The sequence below is a fragment of the Typopeltis vanoorti genome, chromosome 10 (genome assembly GCF_054136105.1).
Source record: "Typopeltis vanoorti isolate ZY-2024b chromosome 10, IOZ_Tvanoo_1.0, whole genome shotgun sequence".
Lineage (NCBI taxonomy): Eukaryota > Metazoa > Arthropoda > Arachnida > Uropygi > Thelyphonidae > Typopeltis > Typopeltis vanoorti.
In genome coordinates, this window is record NC_143558.1 from 13,991,125 (window position 1) to 14,011,812 (window position 20,688).

The window sequence follows — 20,688 nt, forward strand, 5'->3', positions numbered from 1 at the left end:
AGTCATGAATTATTATTACTAGGGGTTTCCGAAAAATAAAGTAAAGTAACATGTTTTTGAGTTTCTTATTCTTTTCTTATTCTTTCCGATCTTTGAGTTTCTTATTCGGTTTTAAAACTATGCGGGATTTAATATCACCTTAATTTAAGTAATGTTTTCATTGCCGAAATGAAGCTTATTAGCTCTTTATACTTAAGTAAGGTAACATGTGTTACCTTACTTTTATTATTAAGCAATGTTTTTCTCAAAGATGTAATAATAGGAAGTTGAAATTATACACAAAGAAATACATGAACATGCATACTTCTCCATAAAGTCAACAAATTTATTGATGCACTTGTCCCAATGATAGATCAGTTTATCAGTTTACCGGTAACCAATGTAGTGCCTGATGAACTCCCTCATCCATAGTGAAATGCCATCTAGAAAGGTGTTTCTTGAAGGGAGTCAAACAAACGGAAGTCTGAAGGCACTAAGTCTGGGCTGTAAGGGGAGATGTGGCAGTTTCCCAACGATTAGAGCACAACTACTTACAAGTGTTGTTGTGAGCTTGTCAGGAGCTCTGGTTGTTTGTGTTGAATGGTGGCTTTCAGTTTATCTAACATTGTACAGTAAAGCTCTGCATTGATTATTCCTCCCTTCAGCAAGAAGTCCACCAACAGAATACCTTGGCTATTCCAGAACACTGTGGTCATGACTTTTTTGGACAGTGGGAACAGTTTTGAATTTTCTGCACACAGAAGATGTGCATGTTTCCAGGTTATGGAGTCTTGTTTGCTCTCCAGGGTAAAGTGATGAACCCACATTTCACCTCCTGAGACTACATAAGTGAGAAAATCCTTTCCTTTGTTAATATATCGTCTTTGACTCCATGAGGTCTTGTTTAATAATAATATCACAACACATTCTCCAGACAAATCCAATGGGGCACCCAGTGGAAGCACACATTTCGAAAGCCAAGGGCATCATGAACAATTTTGTAAACAGTGGACTTAACTCAAGGTCACAGCTTGTGTAATTTCATGCAGTTTCACTCGCTGGTCTTCAAAAACAATGTCCTTAATGTATGAAATGTTGCATCGGGCAGGCAGGCATCCTTGCTGGATGCCTGCCTGCCCGATGTCGATCTTCAATATCACCACAGCCTGCTTTAAATTCATTGTTCCAAAAACACACCTGCATCTTTGGCATCACCTTTTTGCCATTTGCAAAAAATGACTAAATTCACAGACATCTATTTTGAACCACACTCGCATGGTAGCCACTATCTTGCAACTGGAATTAGCTGTGAGGCGACAGTAGTGCCACACTACAATGGCAGTCCTTTTTTGAATGTTATTAACAGGTCTATCTGTCCACCATGTTTTACTTCATTCTCTTTCACTTTCTTAAATGTGTGATCTTACTTTTAAGAAATCTCTCATATTAATTAATATACAGGTATCTCCATGAAGTCAGAAGGCTCATTGCAGGTGATCCTATGTTGACAACACCAGCCATTATTCACACAGTATCTCTGATATCTCTCCTTAAACTCATCCACAGGTGAAATACTCCCAATCACCTCTGTCAGTGCATTCCACACATTTTCCACCCTACAAGAAAAAAAAGAAAAAAATCTAGTCCTAACACCTCCCCCTGGTTAACTATACTCTCACACAATTTCCAGGGTTGACTTCTTGTTCTCTCCCTCCTACACTCTACTGAAAAAAAGTCATCAGTGTCAATCCTATAAAACCCTTTAACAACATATGCTTTCATCATATCTTCTCTCTTATGCCTATTGGGTAGTTCTTGGATCCCACAGACCTTCAATCTATTCTCATAGAGGGCATTCCACATGCTTAGCACCAAGTGATTCAGGAGTTCTTCTTGAGGCAAACTGGCCAACTCCTCCTATGTAGCAAGGATAAAGTCTTGTTTGTTTTCTGGAGAGGAATTTTAATTGGCAATTAAGTTAATTAAGGATGTTATAATTATTGTATAAGGCTTTGATCAGATCCCATATGGAGTATTTGCACAGATTTGGTCACTGGGTTTTTCAAAAGGATGAAGAGATATTAAAATGGGTTCAGATATTGACTTAGGTAGTTTCTGGTCTCTGGAATGTAAAGTATAAAGGCAAATTGGGGGAATGCAAATTGCAGAGTCTAATGTATAGAAAGATGAGAGAGAAGAAATGATCAAGACATACGAGTTGGTAAGGGATTATTATTGGATTCGTGTGGATCAGATTTTTCACAGGATGGGTGACAATAGAGGGAATAAGAGGCTATCCCTGGATGCTGTTTGTTTGTTTAAGAAAGGAGTGAGCAAAAGGGTGAGGGATGAGTGTTTTGTGGAGAGTTGTGGATGGTTTGAATGGGTGTGTAGTGACAATGAATTCATTCAAATCATGGCATGATTAGCTTTGTGTGTGTGTGTGTGGTGGAGGTCCGTGGGATCCAAGAACTACCCAATAGGCATGAGAGAGGAGATATAATGGAAGCATATAAGTTGTTAAAGGGTTTTATAGGATTGACACTGATGACTTTTTTTCAGTAGAGTGCAGGAGGGGGAGAGAACGAGAAGTCAACTTCCTGCAGATGAGTTATATCAATATAGTAGATAATATGTGACTCATCCTCCCAAATTTTCTGCAATGACACTGGTGTGCAAAAAGCTAAGGATGAACTACATTTTTACCTGTGTATGAAAACATTTTCATGACTACAGCTAAATGTGAACATAAATTTATTGCCAACATACTAATATATTATACTAATACTAATAATTTGTTATAAATTTCACACAAATTAAATTGCAATATGTTTTTTGTAATAGTTACAGATTTCCTAAGGATGTAGTTAAGGAATTAATGTACAGTGCTTACAGAAAATGTGGAGAGACATTTCAGTATGGAATATATCCAGCCTGAACTGCAATGCAGCTCTCACGGCATCATATCATGCTTAGCACAAAGTGATTCAGGAGTTCTTGAGGCAAACTTGCCAACTCCTCCTTCAGAGCAAGGATAAAGCCTTGTTTGTTTTCTGAAGAGGAATTTCAATCAGCAATGGGCCACCCCATTCCATCCCAAACGTATGCTGGCCTGGTTGGCCGAGTGATTAGCGTATCCACTTTCCAGCTAAAAGGCTGTGGGCTCGAATCCTGACGTGGGCATGGATATTTGTGAGTGTCTCTGAAAATACTAGTGGTGGTGGTGGTGGTGGTGGTTGGCGGTAGATGCCGTTGATGCAGTTCACTGTAGTTGGTGGACTGAGTGGTGGAGACAGAGAGTTCTAGAGTAGGTACCCTCCCTCAATGAGTCTTTGGACTCCCTAGAGGTGTCACGTAATAATAATAATAATAATAATAATAATAATAATAATAATATTCTATGGGGTTGAGATCTAGGAGTTCTGGAGATCACTCTAGGAAGCATGTCAACCACTCGATTCAATTAATATCTTCGGTCTCCAGAAGCATCTCCACTGCTCATGTATGATGTGGTGTGGTATTGTCACCCATAAAAATGAATTCTTCACCTACAGCACCACAGAACAACTGAACATGCAATTGAAGAACTTCCTTGCAATATCATTCACTAGTCATAGTCCCTTTTGCCAGCACTTGTAGCTCGGTGCATCCATTTTGTATAATGTTTCCCCACACCATGATCCCAGCACGGCTGTATCTATCACTTTCAAAAACAATCTCGCAATGGTAAGCAGTACCACTTTCATGCCAGGTCAAGCGTCATCTAGAATTGAAGGAAAGACTAAAATGACTCTCATTTGTAAAGAGTACATCAGCCCAATGGTATCTTTTCCAATTTTTATGAATACAACACCACCGGAAATGTGCTCTACAATGAGATGTGGATAAAGGGATCCAGACTTAGGGCTTTGGGTGTATAGGCCTACTTGTCGCAGATGTCTTGCAACAGTTTGTTGAGATATTTACATACCTAGAGTGAAATGTAACTGACTTGCAAACTAACCTGCTGTGGCATGTTAATTACATTTTGCTATTGTAACCAAAAATCTGTCTTCATGCTCCATCAGTGTCGCACAAAGTGGTGCCATAGCACGTGGCGGTGAATTTGAACTGTGCTGAAGAAAGTGATTTTTAATCGGTGAATAGTTCATTTTTCTACGTTTCTGAGTGCTAAATTGTTTCTCTGGAATACGAGTGTACTTCAGTGATTGTTTTTTTTTGGAAGTTAGTTGTTGTCGTGATATTCTGTATTGTATTTGGTTGCTGAGAAGATGGGGTGGGAATCAATTGCATAACGGTGGAAGACAAGACGAAGCTAAGTTTTCACTACTGTATTTAGTTTTATTTCTTAAGTGTACTTAAATCTTTTGTTTTGCTTGTAATGTTTGTATTGTTTCTTATTTATTTATACTCCCTAATACTTATTTAGCATTTATTTTTTACACTAATTAGAACTTATTTTTTACACTAATTTTTTACACTACTGGAGAGAGTGGCCATATGGTTTTGACTTTGAAAATGAATAGACATGCAGGAGTATCAAAGAGACGGGAATGTATGTGGAATTATAAGGCAGGTGATTATAATAGTCTAAGACGTCAACTTGGGGAAGTTTCGTGGAGGGAGGAATTGGAAGACCGGGATATCATTAGTACATGGGAAATTGTGAAAGAACATTTGTTAGCAGCAATGGTAAGTTGTATATATACCACGAGTGAAGAAGAGGACACAATTTGGAGTAAAGTGGAAGACAAACAATATTAAACAGGAATTGCATGCGAAAAAGAGGCTATGGAAGAGATATAAGGAGACGGGAGAAGAGAAGATGCATGAAGAGTATAAGACACAGGCCAGAAGAGTGACCAGTATGGTAAAGAAGACGAAACTGGAATATGAGAGAAGATTAGCCCTAAGATCCAAAGAAAATCCTAGAGAATTTTTTAGATATGTGGCCAGTAGTAGGAGAAATGACTGTGGAAGAATGATATTGTGGGATAAAAATGGGAATAGAGTGACTGATGCAGAGGACATAGTAGAATTGTTCAATGAACACTTTACTGGAGTATTTCATCCTGGAGGAGTCAGTTTTAATGCTAGAGGTATAGGGCAGGTTCAAGGTTTAGAGGTACAGGAGGAGAGTGTGTTTCAAATACTGAGTACTCTGGATGTCAGTAAAGCTGTGGAACTGGATGGTATTTCACCATGAGTTTTGAGAGAATGTGCTAGGGAACTGACAGTGCCTTTGACCTGGCTTTTCAATGAAAGTCTGGCTGCTGGAAAAGTGCCCATGGAATGGAAGGAAGGTAAGATAGTGCCATTTCATAAGGATGGTAGCAGACTGGAAGTGTCTAATTATAGGCCAGTTTGCATGTAATCAGTAGTTATTAAGATTTTGGAGAAAGTAGTGAGGGACCGCATACAGCATTGGGCAGATGAGAGTGGTGGTATCCATGAGGGTCAACATGGATTTGTGAAGGGGGCGCTCTTGTTTTAGCAATATGCTAGCCTTTTATAATAAAGTTACAAGAGCATTAGATGAGGGAAAGGAATATACTGCCATTTTCTTAGACTTAGCAAAAGCATTTGTCAGGGTGCCACATGATAAGCTGATATTTAAGTTGCAGCACATGGGTCTGGATGTCAGATTGGTTAACTGGATTCAGGATTGGCTGTCTGATAGATATCATAGAGTTCTGTATGGTGGGACAGTTTCAAGGAGACAGATGGTTACAAGTGGGGTCCAACAGGGTTCAGTACTGGGACCAATATTGTTTAACCTTTATATCAATGACATTGTCAGTGGATTGCAAGGGGATATTCAGATGTTTGCAGATGATTCAAAGCTGGGAAGGATTATTATTAATAGTGCAGATGTGGTAGCCCTGTAGGAGGATTTGAATAAGCTAGATAGATGGGCAAATGAATGGGGATGTTGGTTTAATACAGCAAAATGTAAGGTCTTGAGGTTTGGGAAACCTCAAGTTTCCCAAACCTCAATGAGTCTTGATAGACTTTGTGTTTCTTATGAAGGACCTCCCACGATGAATCTTTTGATTCCATGGAGGCCTGAATAATAATAATAATAATAATAATGGTAGAGTGTGGGCAACATCTTAACAAATGTCTGGAACACATTCCATTGCTTTGAAACACTGCGAGTGGACACAATGCTATGTGAGATTCAAACTCTCTGACAATATCAGTAATACAATGGCCTTCTTCAAGCTGTCCCATAATTCAAATCCACTAGATGATGTCTTTGAGACATTACAAGAAATCCAAGTTTGCAACTTTTTTCTTCAAGAAAAGAGCTTCTTTTCAACACTATTCACTTAGTGTGGCCTTTGGCCTTTTACCTTTTATCCTTTTGAGTGTTACCATGTGATCCCTTTGCATGCAATGCAAAAATTTGAAAGTGTACCTGCTTTCTGTCTGAAATTGAGTTATAAAAATTGTCACAAGCTGATTTGTTTGAATTTGCAGTTATAATCTTCAGAAATAGTGTTCATCCTTAGGTTTTGGACACCGATACAATACTATTAAGATAAAGAGTTAGGAAATCATAGGAATATGAGGATCTGTATTTAGCCTAGCAGACATGTAAAATGCCTATAACAAGGTGTGAAGAGGAAAACTGTTCAAAACACTACAAACAGAAAATTATGCCGAGCAACATAGAGCCCATACTTATATACATAGCAGCAAAGTCAAGTTTTTGGCAAAATTTACAAATTTATAGGTATGTGCCTTTTTTTTAGTGTGGCAGTAGTTTCTTTAATTGACAAAATATCTTGTCCATATATATATATATATATATATATATATGAAACGTACTATTAACTCGGGGTTGGGATATGTTTAAAATTTAAAATTTATAATTTAAAAAATGAATATATATATATATATATATATATATTTGGACATTAAGTCATTAAAATTATTGAACATATATCAGTAATTATATAACCATTTTATTACATAAGGGAAATAGCTATACCATGATACTGCTGTTGGCTTCGCAAAGGCATTTGACAGAATAACATGGGAAACTATTACATCTGAAGTAAAAAGAAACACATATGAGGGGAAGGGGGGGGGGATGAAAAATTCTAATAAACACCTAGAACATGGTTCTACCTCGATTCCTTCATGGTGATTATCACAGCTTTTCAGCATATCCTCATATATAGCTGGTGGCAATGGATTAGGGAGGGGCTGAAAGACAGAAACCAGAGAGTGGTATATGGATTGTGAAGTGGAATCTAGGAAATGAGGATTATTATTATTATTATTGTATAGGCACCTCCATGGAGTCCAAAGACTTGTTGCACAAGACCTAATATATCTACACAATCTATCATACTGCTCCTTGAACTCATTAACAGACAAAGTGCTCACAACTGACTCTTGCAACCCATTCCATTCATTCACCACCTCCAAGTGAAAAATCTAGTACTTGATTTTTGTACTCTTGTTCTGTCCCCTCTAGCCAAGTGATGAAACATATCACCTGCATCAATTCTATAAAGCCTTTTAAAGAACTTAAATTTTCTATCATATCCCCTCTTTTACACCTAATAACCAACTTCTGCAATCCACACATATGTATCCTCATAGGGAACACTCACCATGTTGGTTGCTCATCTCAGAATCCAGTCCATCACTTTCTCATTCCCAAGAAACCCAGAAAACCAGATCTGAGCACAGTAATCTAGATGTGGATGTATCAAGGCCTTACAAAGAGGAATAACAATTATTTCCAGTTGTTAGTATATTCTTCAATAACCAAGTAATCTTATGTGCTGCCTTAGCTAGCATAGCAATATGTCCTGTAATCTTCAACTCCATCTACCACCATTACCCCTAAATCCTTATCTTCATCTATTTCCTGGAGTATAGATCCATCTATGTGGTACACTGCTTGTAACTGATTTATCCTAAAATGCATAACTTTACATTTCTCTACATTAAACTGATACCGATGGGAAGCTGAAAAGCTCATACTGACATTTTGTCTATACTGATAGCCTATTTAAATCATCCTGTAAGCTCTCCACATCACCTTGATTAACTATTACTCTACTCAATTTTGCATCATCAGCAAACAACTGAATATTTCTTTCAGATTATTTCCTATTTCGTTTATCCACAAATTAAACAGTGGTGGTCCTAGCATGGAACCATGCAGTACACCACTAGTTACCTGCTTTCACCTGGATTCTGCTCCTGTGTGATATCTGTCCAGCAGCCAATTCTTATCCACATGACCAGTGTCATATCCATCACCATTTGTTCTGTTGTTGTTGTTGTCTTGTCCTTTGAAGAGTCTTAGATGTTTCCATGTGCTCCTTGAACTGCTTTGGCTATGTTGATGATTTTGTTTGTATAGAGCTGTTGTTCAGGATTAGGATCTATTTCTTGCAAGGCTGCTGTAATTGCTGGACAGGTAAAAATGTGAGTGGGTGTCAGTTCAGTATTGGGGAAGTTCTTGCAGTTTCTATATGTTCTTGTGTTATCATCTGTATTGATCTTAATTCCTCTATAATGTCCTGTTCATAGTCTTGCTATTGTGGTGGAGGTCTTTCTGTCAGCATTGATTTCAGGAATATGATGTTGTATCACTGATTTCAGTGGAATTAGTTTAGTTTTTGCTAGTGCATTTAGCATCAGCAAAAGTTATCATGTGAGTTTCTTGGTTGAGTTCTCTGGCCTCTTTTGCTAATTTATCAGCTGCTTCGTTGTAATCAATGCCTACATGAGCAGGAATCCATTGTAAAAGGCAATTTTACAATGCATTTTACAATGGATTCCTGCTAAACACTTTAGTTGATTTCAGGGTTTATGGGTGTCTTGTGTGAGCTTGGTATTGCCATTTTTGATTGCCTCCATAGCTGATCTTGAGTCACTGTAAATTATAATTCTCTCAGATTGTTGAGATCATGACAATTTTAAGTAGGCTTTGAGTGCTTTATTTATTGCATAAAGTTTGCTGGTAAAATTGAAAGCAATTCTTCCAGATCCAACTTTTATTGAAAGTTTTTCACCTTTCGGGAGTAGAAAGAGAACACCAGCGCCTCCATTAATCATATTGGTGTCTGACGATCCATCGGTATAACAAATAACCTGTTTGGGGATGAAAGAAGGTTGATAGTATTTAGGCCTTTGAGCATTGAGCATTTTGTTTGATTCTTTTTTTGCACAGAGTTTGGTAAGGTTTAGATTTATATAGGTATTTGGAGGTAAAGGACTGGAAAATAGAGGTTCTTTGTTTATGTGGACATTTAGCTAATCAAGACCTATTTCCTTCCTGATAATATCATCATATTGTAAAGTTGATGATCTGTGAAGTCTGCATTTTTGATTCCAATGTTCATAAGTTTTTAGGGAGATATGATCACTTTGGTAGCTTCTGATATTATTTATGAATTTTATGGTGGCAAATTTTCGTCTGTCCTCCAGCAGGTCACGCCCGCATTCCTGATGGGCTCTGATGTTGTTAGTGGATGAGACTGCACCAATGATAATCTTGGATGCTTTTGCTTGTATTTTGTCTAATTTTTCCTCTACCAATGAGGCCGAAGGTGCCAGATAGGTGCTGCATATTCCATTATTGGTCTTATTAGTGTAGTGTAAGTAGTTCTGAGGATTTTTGGCTTTGTGCCCCAATTTGTTCCACAAAGCCTTTTCAGTATATTTAATTTTTTTATAGCTCTATTGGAAGTGTCAGAGTTGTATTGTGCAAAACGTAATTCCTGATCAAGCATAATACTAAGGTATTTTGGATTTGCGACTTTTTCAATTAGCTTGTTGTTGATCATGACTTTGGGATTGTAGGAATGTCTATTTTTCCTGTCTGTACTAAAGGTGCTTAGTTTTGTTTTGTCTGGGTTGATTTTGAGTTTAAGTTCATCTGATCATTTTTCTAATCCTCTCATGAATTTGTTTAGAATCTCCTCTGATTCTTTGATTTTAGCACTAGTGTGCCAGATGGCTATATCATCTGCAAAGCAAGCTACAAAAGTAGCTTGCTACGCAGATCACGCTTACTTCTTACCTTACTTCTGTAAGGTAGGGATGAATGTTATTGACATATAAAAGGAATAGTAAGAAACTGAGTACTGAGCACTGGGGAACACCAGCCCAGGTTCTTCGCTCTCTTGATATTGCTGCATTGATTCTAACCTTGATCTTTCTTCCTCTAATGAAATCAGCAATCCAGATTAAAGCGCTTCCTCTAATTCCAATATCATGTACTGTTTGTAATAATTTTTTGATCCAAACACGATCGAAAGCAGCACTCATATCAAGTGATATGGTAGTTGTCTTTTTTGTTGGTTTTTCCTGAAATAAGTCTATTATTGTTTGGCAGAAGTGGAATAATTGATCTCTTGTTGAATGACGAGCTCTACAAGCAGTTTGGTAGTAGTTAGTTTTCTTATTTTTTGTCAGCCAGTGCATGAGCCTGGAGTGTATGATTCTTTTAGTAATTTTACAGAGTATGCTAATTAATGCGATAGGTCTGCAGCTTTGAAATTCTGCAGCATTTTTGTCAGGTTTCAGGATGGGTACAATAACTGATTTTTTCCATCCTTTTTGGAATGGAAAATTTGTTTTAAAATCATAAAAGAGTTCCATGTGGTATTGTGTTCAAAATCCTCTGCAAAATCATTGCATAGCCATTTCATTTATCAAACTCAGCTGTCACTCTATTATAATAAGTTAGTAAATTACTAAGGCATGACCAACACCCTTCACAAATCCATGTTTCCCATCATAGAGTATATCATATTCTTATCTATCCATGCTTGAATTCTCTTTTTGACCAATTTTCCAATACTTTTACCCACCACTCCTGAGATACTGAAGTCTTAGGACCTCTCTTACACAAAGGAATTATTTTGCCCTCTTTCCACTCCCTTGACTCTACTAGAGCAGAGACTTAAATTAGTTAGTAATGATGTAAATTTTTCATGTAGTACTATCATATCCTGTACACCCCTTGAGGGTACATGGCAGGAATTTGATGATGATGATGAGATAATTGGTGTGTAGTTTGCTACTTCCAAGTTTGCTCCTAAGTCTTTGAGCAACCTTTATATAATGGAATTATCTTACCCTCTTTCCACTCCCTTGGAACCTACCCAGAGCTAAGACTTAGATGAACAACTTCATCAGAGGCAATTGTCAATTCTCTTGCTCATTCATGTAATACATGGACTGACATGCCTTTCATTGTCACTGCTGTGTTCACACTGATATTTTTCAATATGCTGAACACATTCTGTTCATCTACCTCAATTTTGGCTGCATCTCTGTCACATCAGCAACTACAAAATTTCCACCTGGATGATACACCTTTGCAAAATGATCACTTAGCAAATCAACTATTTTATTTTGCCTCTCTCTCACCTTCCTACCATCAGAATTGATTAAAGTTATCCTTCTATAGTCATTTATCCTCTTGCTTGCTATATAATGTAAAAAGGCTTTTGGATGGATTTACTTTGGTTAGCTAATTTTCTCTCATAATCTGCTTTAGCCGTTCTTACCATATTAGTAAGTCTTCTTGGTTGCACTTTGTATTGCTCATGAGTATTCTGATCACCTTCTTTTCTTTATGTTCCCTCTACAGTGTTTTCTTTTTTTTTGCTGCTACTCTCAAACAATACCTGACCACTTTCCATGCACTATTGACATTTTTTCCTTGTAGCTTCTCAAGTCATGGCACTGCTCCAAGATGTCTCCTAAGTCTGTAATAATTACCAGCTTTATAGTTTGGCATAAACCCTATCTTGACAGAGAGTTCCACATTTTAGCTACCTCCCAGAACAAGACTGCATGGTCACCCTTTCCAATTGGAGGCAGAGTGTCTATCTTGGTAATGGATATATCTTCAATGCTACCACCAGATTCAGCATTCTCAAACCCCTGGTCCCGTCTATAACATGTTGTTTCAAGTGATTATCCCTTAGCTACTGTAAAAATTTCACTTCCATCTTGTCTTGCCCTTTATATATAGATGCATTATTCTTTAAGAAATATTATTAACAAAATAAAGTAAATATCTAAGCAGTATCAGATAACAAAAAATAAATTAATTCTCAATCATACCATGGCTATGTTCCTGCAAGCCAACATCAAAAGCCAGTTTATCGCTTGATGAACTCGTAGAAAGGCAGGCTAAGTACTAAACAAGAATGATTCAAAAGAAAGTTTGGTTAATATATTGTAAAAAGGAAATTCAAATGTTAAACAGTAATCTTAATAAATAAAAAAATTTGAGGGTAATTAAACACAATCCTAATATACTAAACTACTTTGAAGAGTGCTCATTTATAATTGTCGAAAACTAATATTGTAATTACAAATTAGCCTTATTTGAAGAGTTAATTTGTAAGAAATAGCATATAGAGATTAAAAACAGAAAGTTTTAAATAATTTAATCTATAATTCAATAAGACAACTTATTCCAATAAAATATATCTATGTACATATGCCTAAATACAGTTGATTCTTGCAATAGGACAAAATAATAACAAATTCACTCGCTATACAGCAATCCCTCGATTAATGCACCTCCGATTAGTGCATCATTTTATTTCTATACCCAAATTTGATTAGTGCACCTATATACATCTTAAAAATAAATGATTTTAAAAATTTTCTAGTTATACATTTTTTATGGATAACTATTTTAAAAAATCGCTCACCAGGATGAAATAATTTAGTTACCTGGTTTAAAAAATTTTACAAAGTTATTTTTTAATGGCATACTACACTATTTACCACCAAAATTTATGTCATCTGATAATTACATACCATTTTGATGATCATATCTCGTGCCTCTATTGAATTATTTTCTTTACTTTTTTTTTTATTTTAAAATATTTTCCCAACCTTTCATCATGAGTAAAAGAATTAGTGAGCAAAAAAAAAAGTAAGTGTGAAAATGATTCAAAAAAGTACTCTCATTGGAAGAAAAACTTGAAATAATAAAGAAAAATTAACAAGGCGATTCCAGAGCAAAGATAGGACAAGAACACAAAAATGGATGAATCAACTAAAAGAGCAATTTTAAGCAAAGTTGCTGAATACAAAGAGAAAGGTAAGGCTGCTGGCTGCTTCAAGTTCATTATGCATGCACTCGAAATCAAAGTATTATAATGATTGAATTAGAGAGACTTCTTTCTATATGGATCGAAGATTGTAACCAAACATGGATCCCACTAAGCACTGACCTTATTAAATCAGAAGCATTAAGTTTCTTTGCAACCTTGAAAGAAAGGGCTATCAATGGTGGAAAAGAAGAATTATATGCTAATGCTGGGTGGTTTCGGCATTTCAAAAAGAGAAATAGCCTACATAATGTTCTAATCATAGGCGACAGATAAGGATGTGGCAGCAAATCAGAAATTTTGAAGAAAATTGTGGAAGAAGAGGGTTATTGTTGATGAAGCCGGCCTTTTTTTAGAAACGTATGCCTTCCAAGACTTTTCTGGCCAAATCAGAGAAATCTCAGCCTTTTAAGTTTTCAGTTATAAAAAAGCATCATTCCCGGAATTCATTGTGTTGTCCTCACAATTTTGGAAATGTGTCCTCTAAATTTTACATCTTTATCCACCATCACCCCAAGGTCTCTTATTTCCTCAACTTCCAACAATATATACCCACCATGCATAAATTCTACATCCTATCTCTGTTTCCCAAATTTTAAAACCTTACATTTTGCAACATTGAACTGGCATCCCCACTCCCGTTTCTATTCACTCAATCTGTTCAAGTCTTCTTGTAAGGCCACAACATTTGCTCCACTCATAGTTTGTTCCAACTTTGCATCATCTGCAAACAACTGAATATCCCAATCCAAATCTTCCCCAATATCATTAACATATAGGTTAAACAGCAATGGCCCTAAAACAGACACTGAGGCATACCACTAGTGACTTTCCTCTTCTTGGATATTATTCCCCCATACACAATCTGCTAATACCTATCAGATAGTCAATCTCTGATCCAATGTACTAGTCTAATATCCAATCCCATCCACTCTAGTTTGACCAATAACTTATTATGTGGTAATCTATCAAATGCCTTAGTAAAATCTAGAGTCAGCAGTCTACCAAGAATGGTAGACTGCTGACTCACAATGGTCAGCAGTCTACCATTCTAATCACCCATCATCCTCTCATTCTTTCTTCTATATCAAAAAAGTCTTCTGCATGATTGAGAGAAATAAGTTGGTAAGAGTTATTACCTGATTAATGTGCATGAGGTTTTTTTCATAGAATGGAAAAGGACAAGATGCAAATTTCGCAATGGATGCGTTGCAGAAACTGCTACATGTATGCACCGAAAAATGTGAAGGATCTGTGGTCGGTCTGGCAAAATGAAAAGAAAGAAAATGTCGACGTATGTGAGAAGTGTCGGGATAGGCTGGAGCGTTTAGGAATGGAAGCTGACATCGGGACCGTAGCGGAAGAACTTCGGCGGGAGTTTATGAAAATGAAAAATGACCTTCATCTTCTTCATGAGGAAGTGGAAGTGATCGGTAAGGAGATACTGGAAGTTAAAGCTGAGTTTAATGTGTTAAACAGAGAAATTAGGACTATAGAGATTACTTTAGCTGAAGTAACTAGAACAGGATTACATATGGGTGAGTCTTTGGTGAATGATTCAGTAATAAATAGTATGGGAGTGATTGGGAGTCAACATAATAAAACCACAAGTAGCCAAGAAGAAATGAGATGTAGTGAGAGTAAGGGGGGGGGTAAGTAATAGAGAGTTGAGTAATGAAGCTGGGAGAGTCATGCTGAATAGTGTAGAGAATGAGTCCATGAGTGTGAACTTGAATGAAGTTAATAGTGGTAAAATATATGGTGATTCTATGATTAAGGGTATGGAGAGTGGTATGCATGAGGAGTGCTTGGCTGATGGTACGATAGAAAGAGTGGCTTTAGCAATAAAGAGAGGGCATGAAACAGACAAGATGATAGTTATGGTGGGCACGAATGACCTGAGAGGTAGTATAAATCGGGTAGGAAAAGATTTAAGAACATTATTAGATATTGTGAAGAGGAAAAGTGTCAATGGGAGAATAGTGTGTGTGCTGCCTCGTTTTGACAATTACGAGTTAAGTAGACGAGCAATGATAATGAATGATATGATTGCAAGAATGTGCAGAAAAAGAGGTCTGGAGTTTGTTGATGTTTGGAGTGTGTTTGAAGGAAAAAGGCAGTTGTATGCTAGAGATGGACTGCATCTTAACATGGAAGGACATAAGAGATTGAAGAAGTTATTGTTTTCTGAACAGGTTGAAGTTATTGGGCAGGGAAACTAATATTGAAAAGGTTGAGTGTAAGAGAGAGAAACTTTAGCACTGATTGTGTATTTATTGATCCTTATAGGCAGAATAAATTGCAGAAGAGAGGGGAAAAAAATCGGCATAGGACTACGGTAGTTAGTGACTTATATATCAGTTCTAAAGCCGGTACAAGATCTAGAGGGAATCTGCAATTTTTGTATACCAATGCTAGAAGCATTAGAAATAAGAGAGAAGAATTTTTGGCATTAGTCAGTGAAATCTCACCAAAAGTTGTAGGCATTAGTGAAACTTGGCTGTCAGCAGAAGATGTGGTCACTGGAATTGAATGTGATGGGTACAGTATTTTCAGGGAGGATAGAGAAGATAGAACAGGAGGAGGAGTACTGTTGATGATAGCTGATGTGTTGCAGCCAAAGAAAGTAGTATATCATGATGATAGACATGTGAATGAGAGTTCATTTGAGGCAGTCTGGTGCGAAATAGTGACCAACGCAACCAAATATACAGTTGGATGCTGCTATAGGCCAGGGAGTACAGGGGGAGATATTGAATTCATGCATCAGCAACTTAGTGCAATGAGTGAAGGCTTAGTGATTATTATGGGGGATTTTAATTATGGTGATATCAATTGGAAGGAGGAAATATCACGTAGCAAAAAGGAAATGGAGTTCATACATCTGCTACGAGATAATTACTTGAAACAGCACGTAACTGAAGGGACACGTGGTGTGAGAGTGTTGGACCTGGTTATTGGTTCAGAGGTTATATGCTTAAGTAAGGTGACCTCGTTACCTCCAGTTGGTGAAAGCGATCATGTGGTATTGACTTGGGAGGTTGCAAAATCTGTGGATTTTTCTATTAAGAAGGGGTATGTACGAAACTACAGGTTAGGCAATTATAACAAGCTTCGGAGTGAGCTTGCAGCCATCCCATGGCAGAACATATTGCAAGGGAAAGATGTTAGCAGTGCTTGGGATAAAATCAGCGGGTATCTGAGGAAAGCAATATCAGATTGTGTCCCCATGGTCAGGAGGTCAAACAAGGCAGGCATTAGATGGATGAGCAGTAGTATCAAGCTTGAACTACATAAAAAGAAAATGTTATGGAGAATTTACAAGGAGAAGGGCGATCAGGACACCCATGAGCAGTACAAGGCTCAAGCTAGGAAGGTTACCAGCATAGTAAGAAAAGCTAAATCAGATTATGAGAAGACCTTAGCCAAAGAGATCAAGGGTAATCCTAAAGAGTTCTTCCGCTATGTGGCAAGTAAGAGGAAGAATGACTTCGGAAGGATAACCTTAGTGGGTGCTGATGGTATTGAGGTGACAAAATCAGATGTAATAGTCGAGTTACTGAGTGATCACTTCTCAAAAGTCTATCACCCAAGTGAGGATATCTCTATACCTAAAGCAATACCTAATGTGAGAATTGAAGCTAAAGAATCAGAGGTATTAAATATATTGCGAAACTTAAATGCAAACACTGTGGTAGGCTTAGATGGAATATCAGCTCGGGTGTTGCGTGAATGTGCAAATGAATTGTCAACCCCTCTTACCTGGATATTTAATTTAAGTTTGAACTCTGGTATGGTCCCTAGGGAGTGGAAGTTAGGCAAAGTGGTTCCTTTGCATAAGGGTGGCTCTAAAACTGCAGTATTGAATTACAGACCAATCACCATCTCAGGAGTAGTGGTAAAAGTATTGGAAAAGTTGGTTAAAGACAAAATTCAAGAATGGGTGGATCAGGATATGATACTCTATAGAGGCCAACACGGTTTTGTTAAAGGTAGATCCTGCCTTAGCAATCTATTAACTATCCATAATAGAATAACATCAGAGTTGGACAAAGGAACTGGCTACACAGTGGTACTTCTGGATTTTGCTAAGGCTTTTGACAGGATACCCCATAGAACACTGTTACGCAAATTGGAGCAGATGGGAATGGATATTAAATTGGTGATATGGATAGGAGAATGGCTCAGGGAGAGATACCATAAGGTGGTGTATGGAGGAGCCGAGTCCAGAATGAGGCAGGTGACCAGTGGTGTGCCTCAGGGCTCTGTGCTTGGGCCAATGTTGTTTAATTTGTATATAAATGATATAGGAAACGGCTTAAAGGGAGATATTCAGTTGTTTGCTGATGATGCAAAGTTGTGTAGTGCAATAAAAAATCAAGCTGATGTTGAAAGTTTGCAGGAGGATTTAAATAAGCTGGTAAAATGGGCAAAAGAAAATGGATGTCAGTTCAATGTGGAAAAGTGTAAAGTCTTGCATTTTGGGATTAAAAGATTACCAGCTGTGTACTACATCGATGGAAAGGTACTCCAAGAGATTGATGAGGCTAGGGACTTAGGGGTATTGGTAGATAAGGAGATGAAGTTCAGAGGACACATTGCTAAGGTGTCCAAGATTGCACATAGGATTACTTGGTTGTTGAGGAACACACTGACATCCAGAGATAAAGAGGTTATTATTCCCCTTTATAAAGCATTGATACTTCCACATTTGGATTACTGTGCTCAGGTCTGGTCACCTGGATTCCTTGGAGATGAGGAGGCTGTGGAGAGGGTTCAGAGAAGAGTGACCAAGTTGGTGAGTGATATAAAAAATGCTCCCTACATTGATAGATTGAGAGCTTGTGGATTGCAGAGATTGGTTGATAGGCGAAGAAGAGGGGATATGATAGAAACATTCAAATTACTAAAAGGTTTTTATAGGATTGATGCAGGGGAAATGTTTCAGCTGTGTGATAGTGATGGAAGAACAAGAGGTCATCTCTGGAAATTAAAGAAGAGTGTGGTTAACAAAGGTGTCAGAACAAGGTTTTTTGCCTGGAGGGTGGTGAATGAGTGGAATTCATTGCCTGACTTTGTTGTGAGCTCTTCATCTGTAAATGAATTCAAGAAGAGATATGACAGATATTGTTTTGCTAGCTTGGGTCTCCCGCGATGAGTCTACTGACTCCATGGAGATACCCGTAATAATAATAATAATAATAAAAAAAGATGCCATCCCTGGAAGTTGTATAATGAGGATGTGAGTGGGGTTTTTTTGTGTAGAGTGATTGAAATACACTGCCTGAGAGTATGATGAGTACAGAGATGTTGAATGCATTTAAGGCACAGTATGATGAGCTGTGTGTGTACACACATGGCTCATCATACTGTGCCTTTTACACACCTGACCTTGACCTTTCTGTCTTATTATTATTATTATTATTCGTGACACCTCCAAGGAGTCCAAAGACTCATCGCGGGAGGACACCTACAACTGTCTCAACTACTACACCGAACCTCTACTACGAATCATCTCCATCAACGCCATCTACCGCCCACCTCCACCACTACCACAACTAGTATTTTTTGTCTGTAAATTGTGTGTGTTCTGAAGAGCCACTTATCACCACTTATCCCTTATTTTTTCATCAAACTCAACTATCTTACATCAGAAGCCATCTCATTTTCATTCTTATGTTGATCATATCATTCTTATATACATTCACTACTGCTCCAGCATGCAATCTTTTAACAGCATTTCTCCCAGTCCATCTTAATTTGTTATTCTTCTCCCCTCCCATTTCCTGTTGATCCTGTAATCCTGTTCTATTACACCTCTCCCAACAGACTCACAACACTATTCTGATCTGTCCATTCAGTGCTTTTTTGGTCTAAGAATACATATTATTTATGCAATTTAGTGATGATATATGAATAAATATCCCCTTACATGCCACAGGTGTACTATTTCACTAGGGCATTATTCAGTAAACTGATGGCAGCAAAAATATGGACAAATAATTGTTATTTTGAATTAACACTAATAGCATACTATTTTTAGATATTAGCAGTAGTGAATAACATAAACTTCCAAGCTCATTAAATCAGTAATTTTTTCACATTTAGTAATTGAGCATTACTAAAATGTGAAAAAAAAAAATCAAGTACTGAATATTTTAATGCTATATAAATTATGATTATCCTAGTTTATTTATTTATTTTTTAGTCTGAAAAAAATTACCATATTGCTGTTTTGATGCCGGAGTAGTACTGCATGACCATACAATAAAGTTCTGTGACCAGACTGAGTACTTTTCTCCTAAAGTAATAAATTATAATTTAGTTATATTATTCTGAAAAATGAAACTAATTTCTAAAAAATATTAAGAAAAAGAAATGCACTCTATTGTAAAAAAGTAAAAGCATTTTCTGAATATCAAAAGAATGAGTCAGGTCTTCATATAAAGTTCATAAATATGCAATATAATTATGTAAAATTGAAAATTAAAAAATAGGAAGTAAATTATGCAAAAATTGAAGCTTCTAGAAGTAGTAACAAATGTATGTATAGGGATGTTCAGCATAGGAATGAGACAGCCTGGGCTGTACTGAGAGTAATCAAATCTAGTGAGATATGTGGGATAAAAGAGTTATGGAAGTGAGTGGACATGAGTTGGAATGGAGTTGTCACAAATGACAGGTGGCATGGGTAGGACTGGTCATAAGCTAAGAAATGAATTATTATGCTATGAAATTGTTGCATTGATTGAGTTTATTCATCCAAAAAAAATTGGAATAAGTGAAATATGGTTATATGAGAATATTCTGACTGGAATAGAAATGTAGGGATATGATGTTTTTGTAAGAACAGGAAGGGCAAGAAGGGAATGGGGAGTGCTATTGATGAGGGGAAAATAGTGGATGGTGGTTTTGAAGAAATATCGTATGTGAGGTGGAGGTTGATAAGATGAGATATTTAGTTGGGTTTTGCTATATGCCAGGGAATGTAGAAAGCGGAAACAAAGAAATGTATAGACAAATTAGCTTAGTGAGCAAGAGAAGGGTGAGATTATTTATGTAAAGTTTACTCGAGTTTTACATGAAGCAGAGAGGGAATTGTCAGTGCCCTTGACTGTATTGTTTAATCTAAGTCTCAGTTCTATGTTAGTCCTGAGGGGATAGAAAGAGGGGAAAATAGTTCCATTGCATTAAGGAGGAGACAAGACTGATGTAGCAAATTACCCACTGATCAGCATATCAGGAGTTGTCAAAGTATTGGAGAAGTTAATCAAGAGTAAAATACAGGAATAGATAGATGGAAATGGGATACTGTATAAGGGGGGGGGGCAGCATGGCTTTGTGAGGGGTAGGTCATGCCTCAGTAACTTGCTCACGTTTTATAATACAGTGACAGCTGAGTTGGATAAAGGTAATGTGTTTATAGAGATACTGCTGGACCTTGCAAAGGCTTTGACACGTTTGACACGATACCACATGGAATTCTAATCAGTAAACTGCAGCACATTGGGATGTATATAGGGTTGGTGAGATAGATAGGAAGGTAGTTAATGGAGAGATATCAGAGAGTAGTTTATTCTGGAGTAGAGTCGAA

The 20,688-nt window shown here is 37.2% G+C and overlaps 1 protein-coding gene across 3 annotated transcripts in view; it reads right to left on the reverse strand.

Moving 5' to 3' along the window:
- Positions 1-20,688, reverse strand: part of RyR (Ryanodine receptor) — a 1,703,288-nt gene that overhangs the window by 1,534,951 nt on the left and 147,649 nt on the right. For all 3 annotated transcript variants that reach the window (XM_090399345.1, XM_090399347.1, XM_090399344.1), the window contains exons 4-5: positions 19,318-19,395; positions 12,091-12,166 (exon numbers count right to left, since the gene is read on the reverse strand). In XM_090399345.1, the coding sequence (XP_090255471.1) occupies positions 12,091-12,166; positions 19,318-19,395 (154 nt within the window). The remainder of the gene's footprint in view (positions 1-12,090; positions 12,167-19,317; positions 19,396-20,688) is intronic.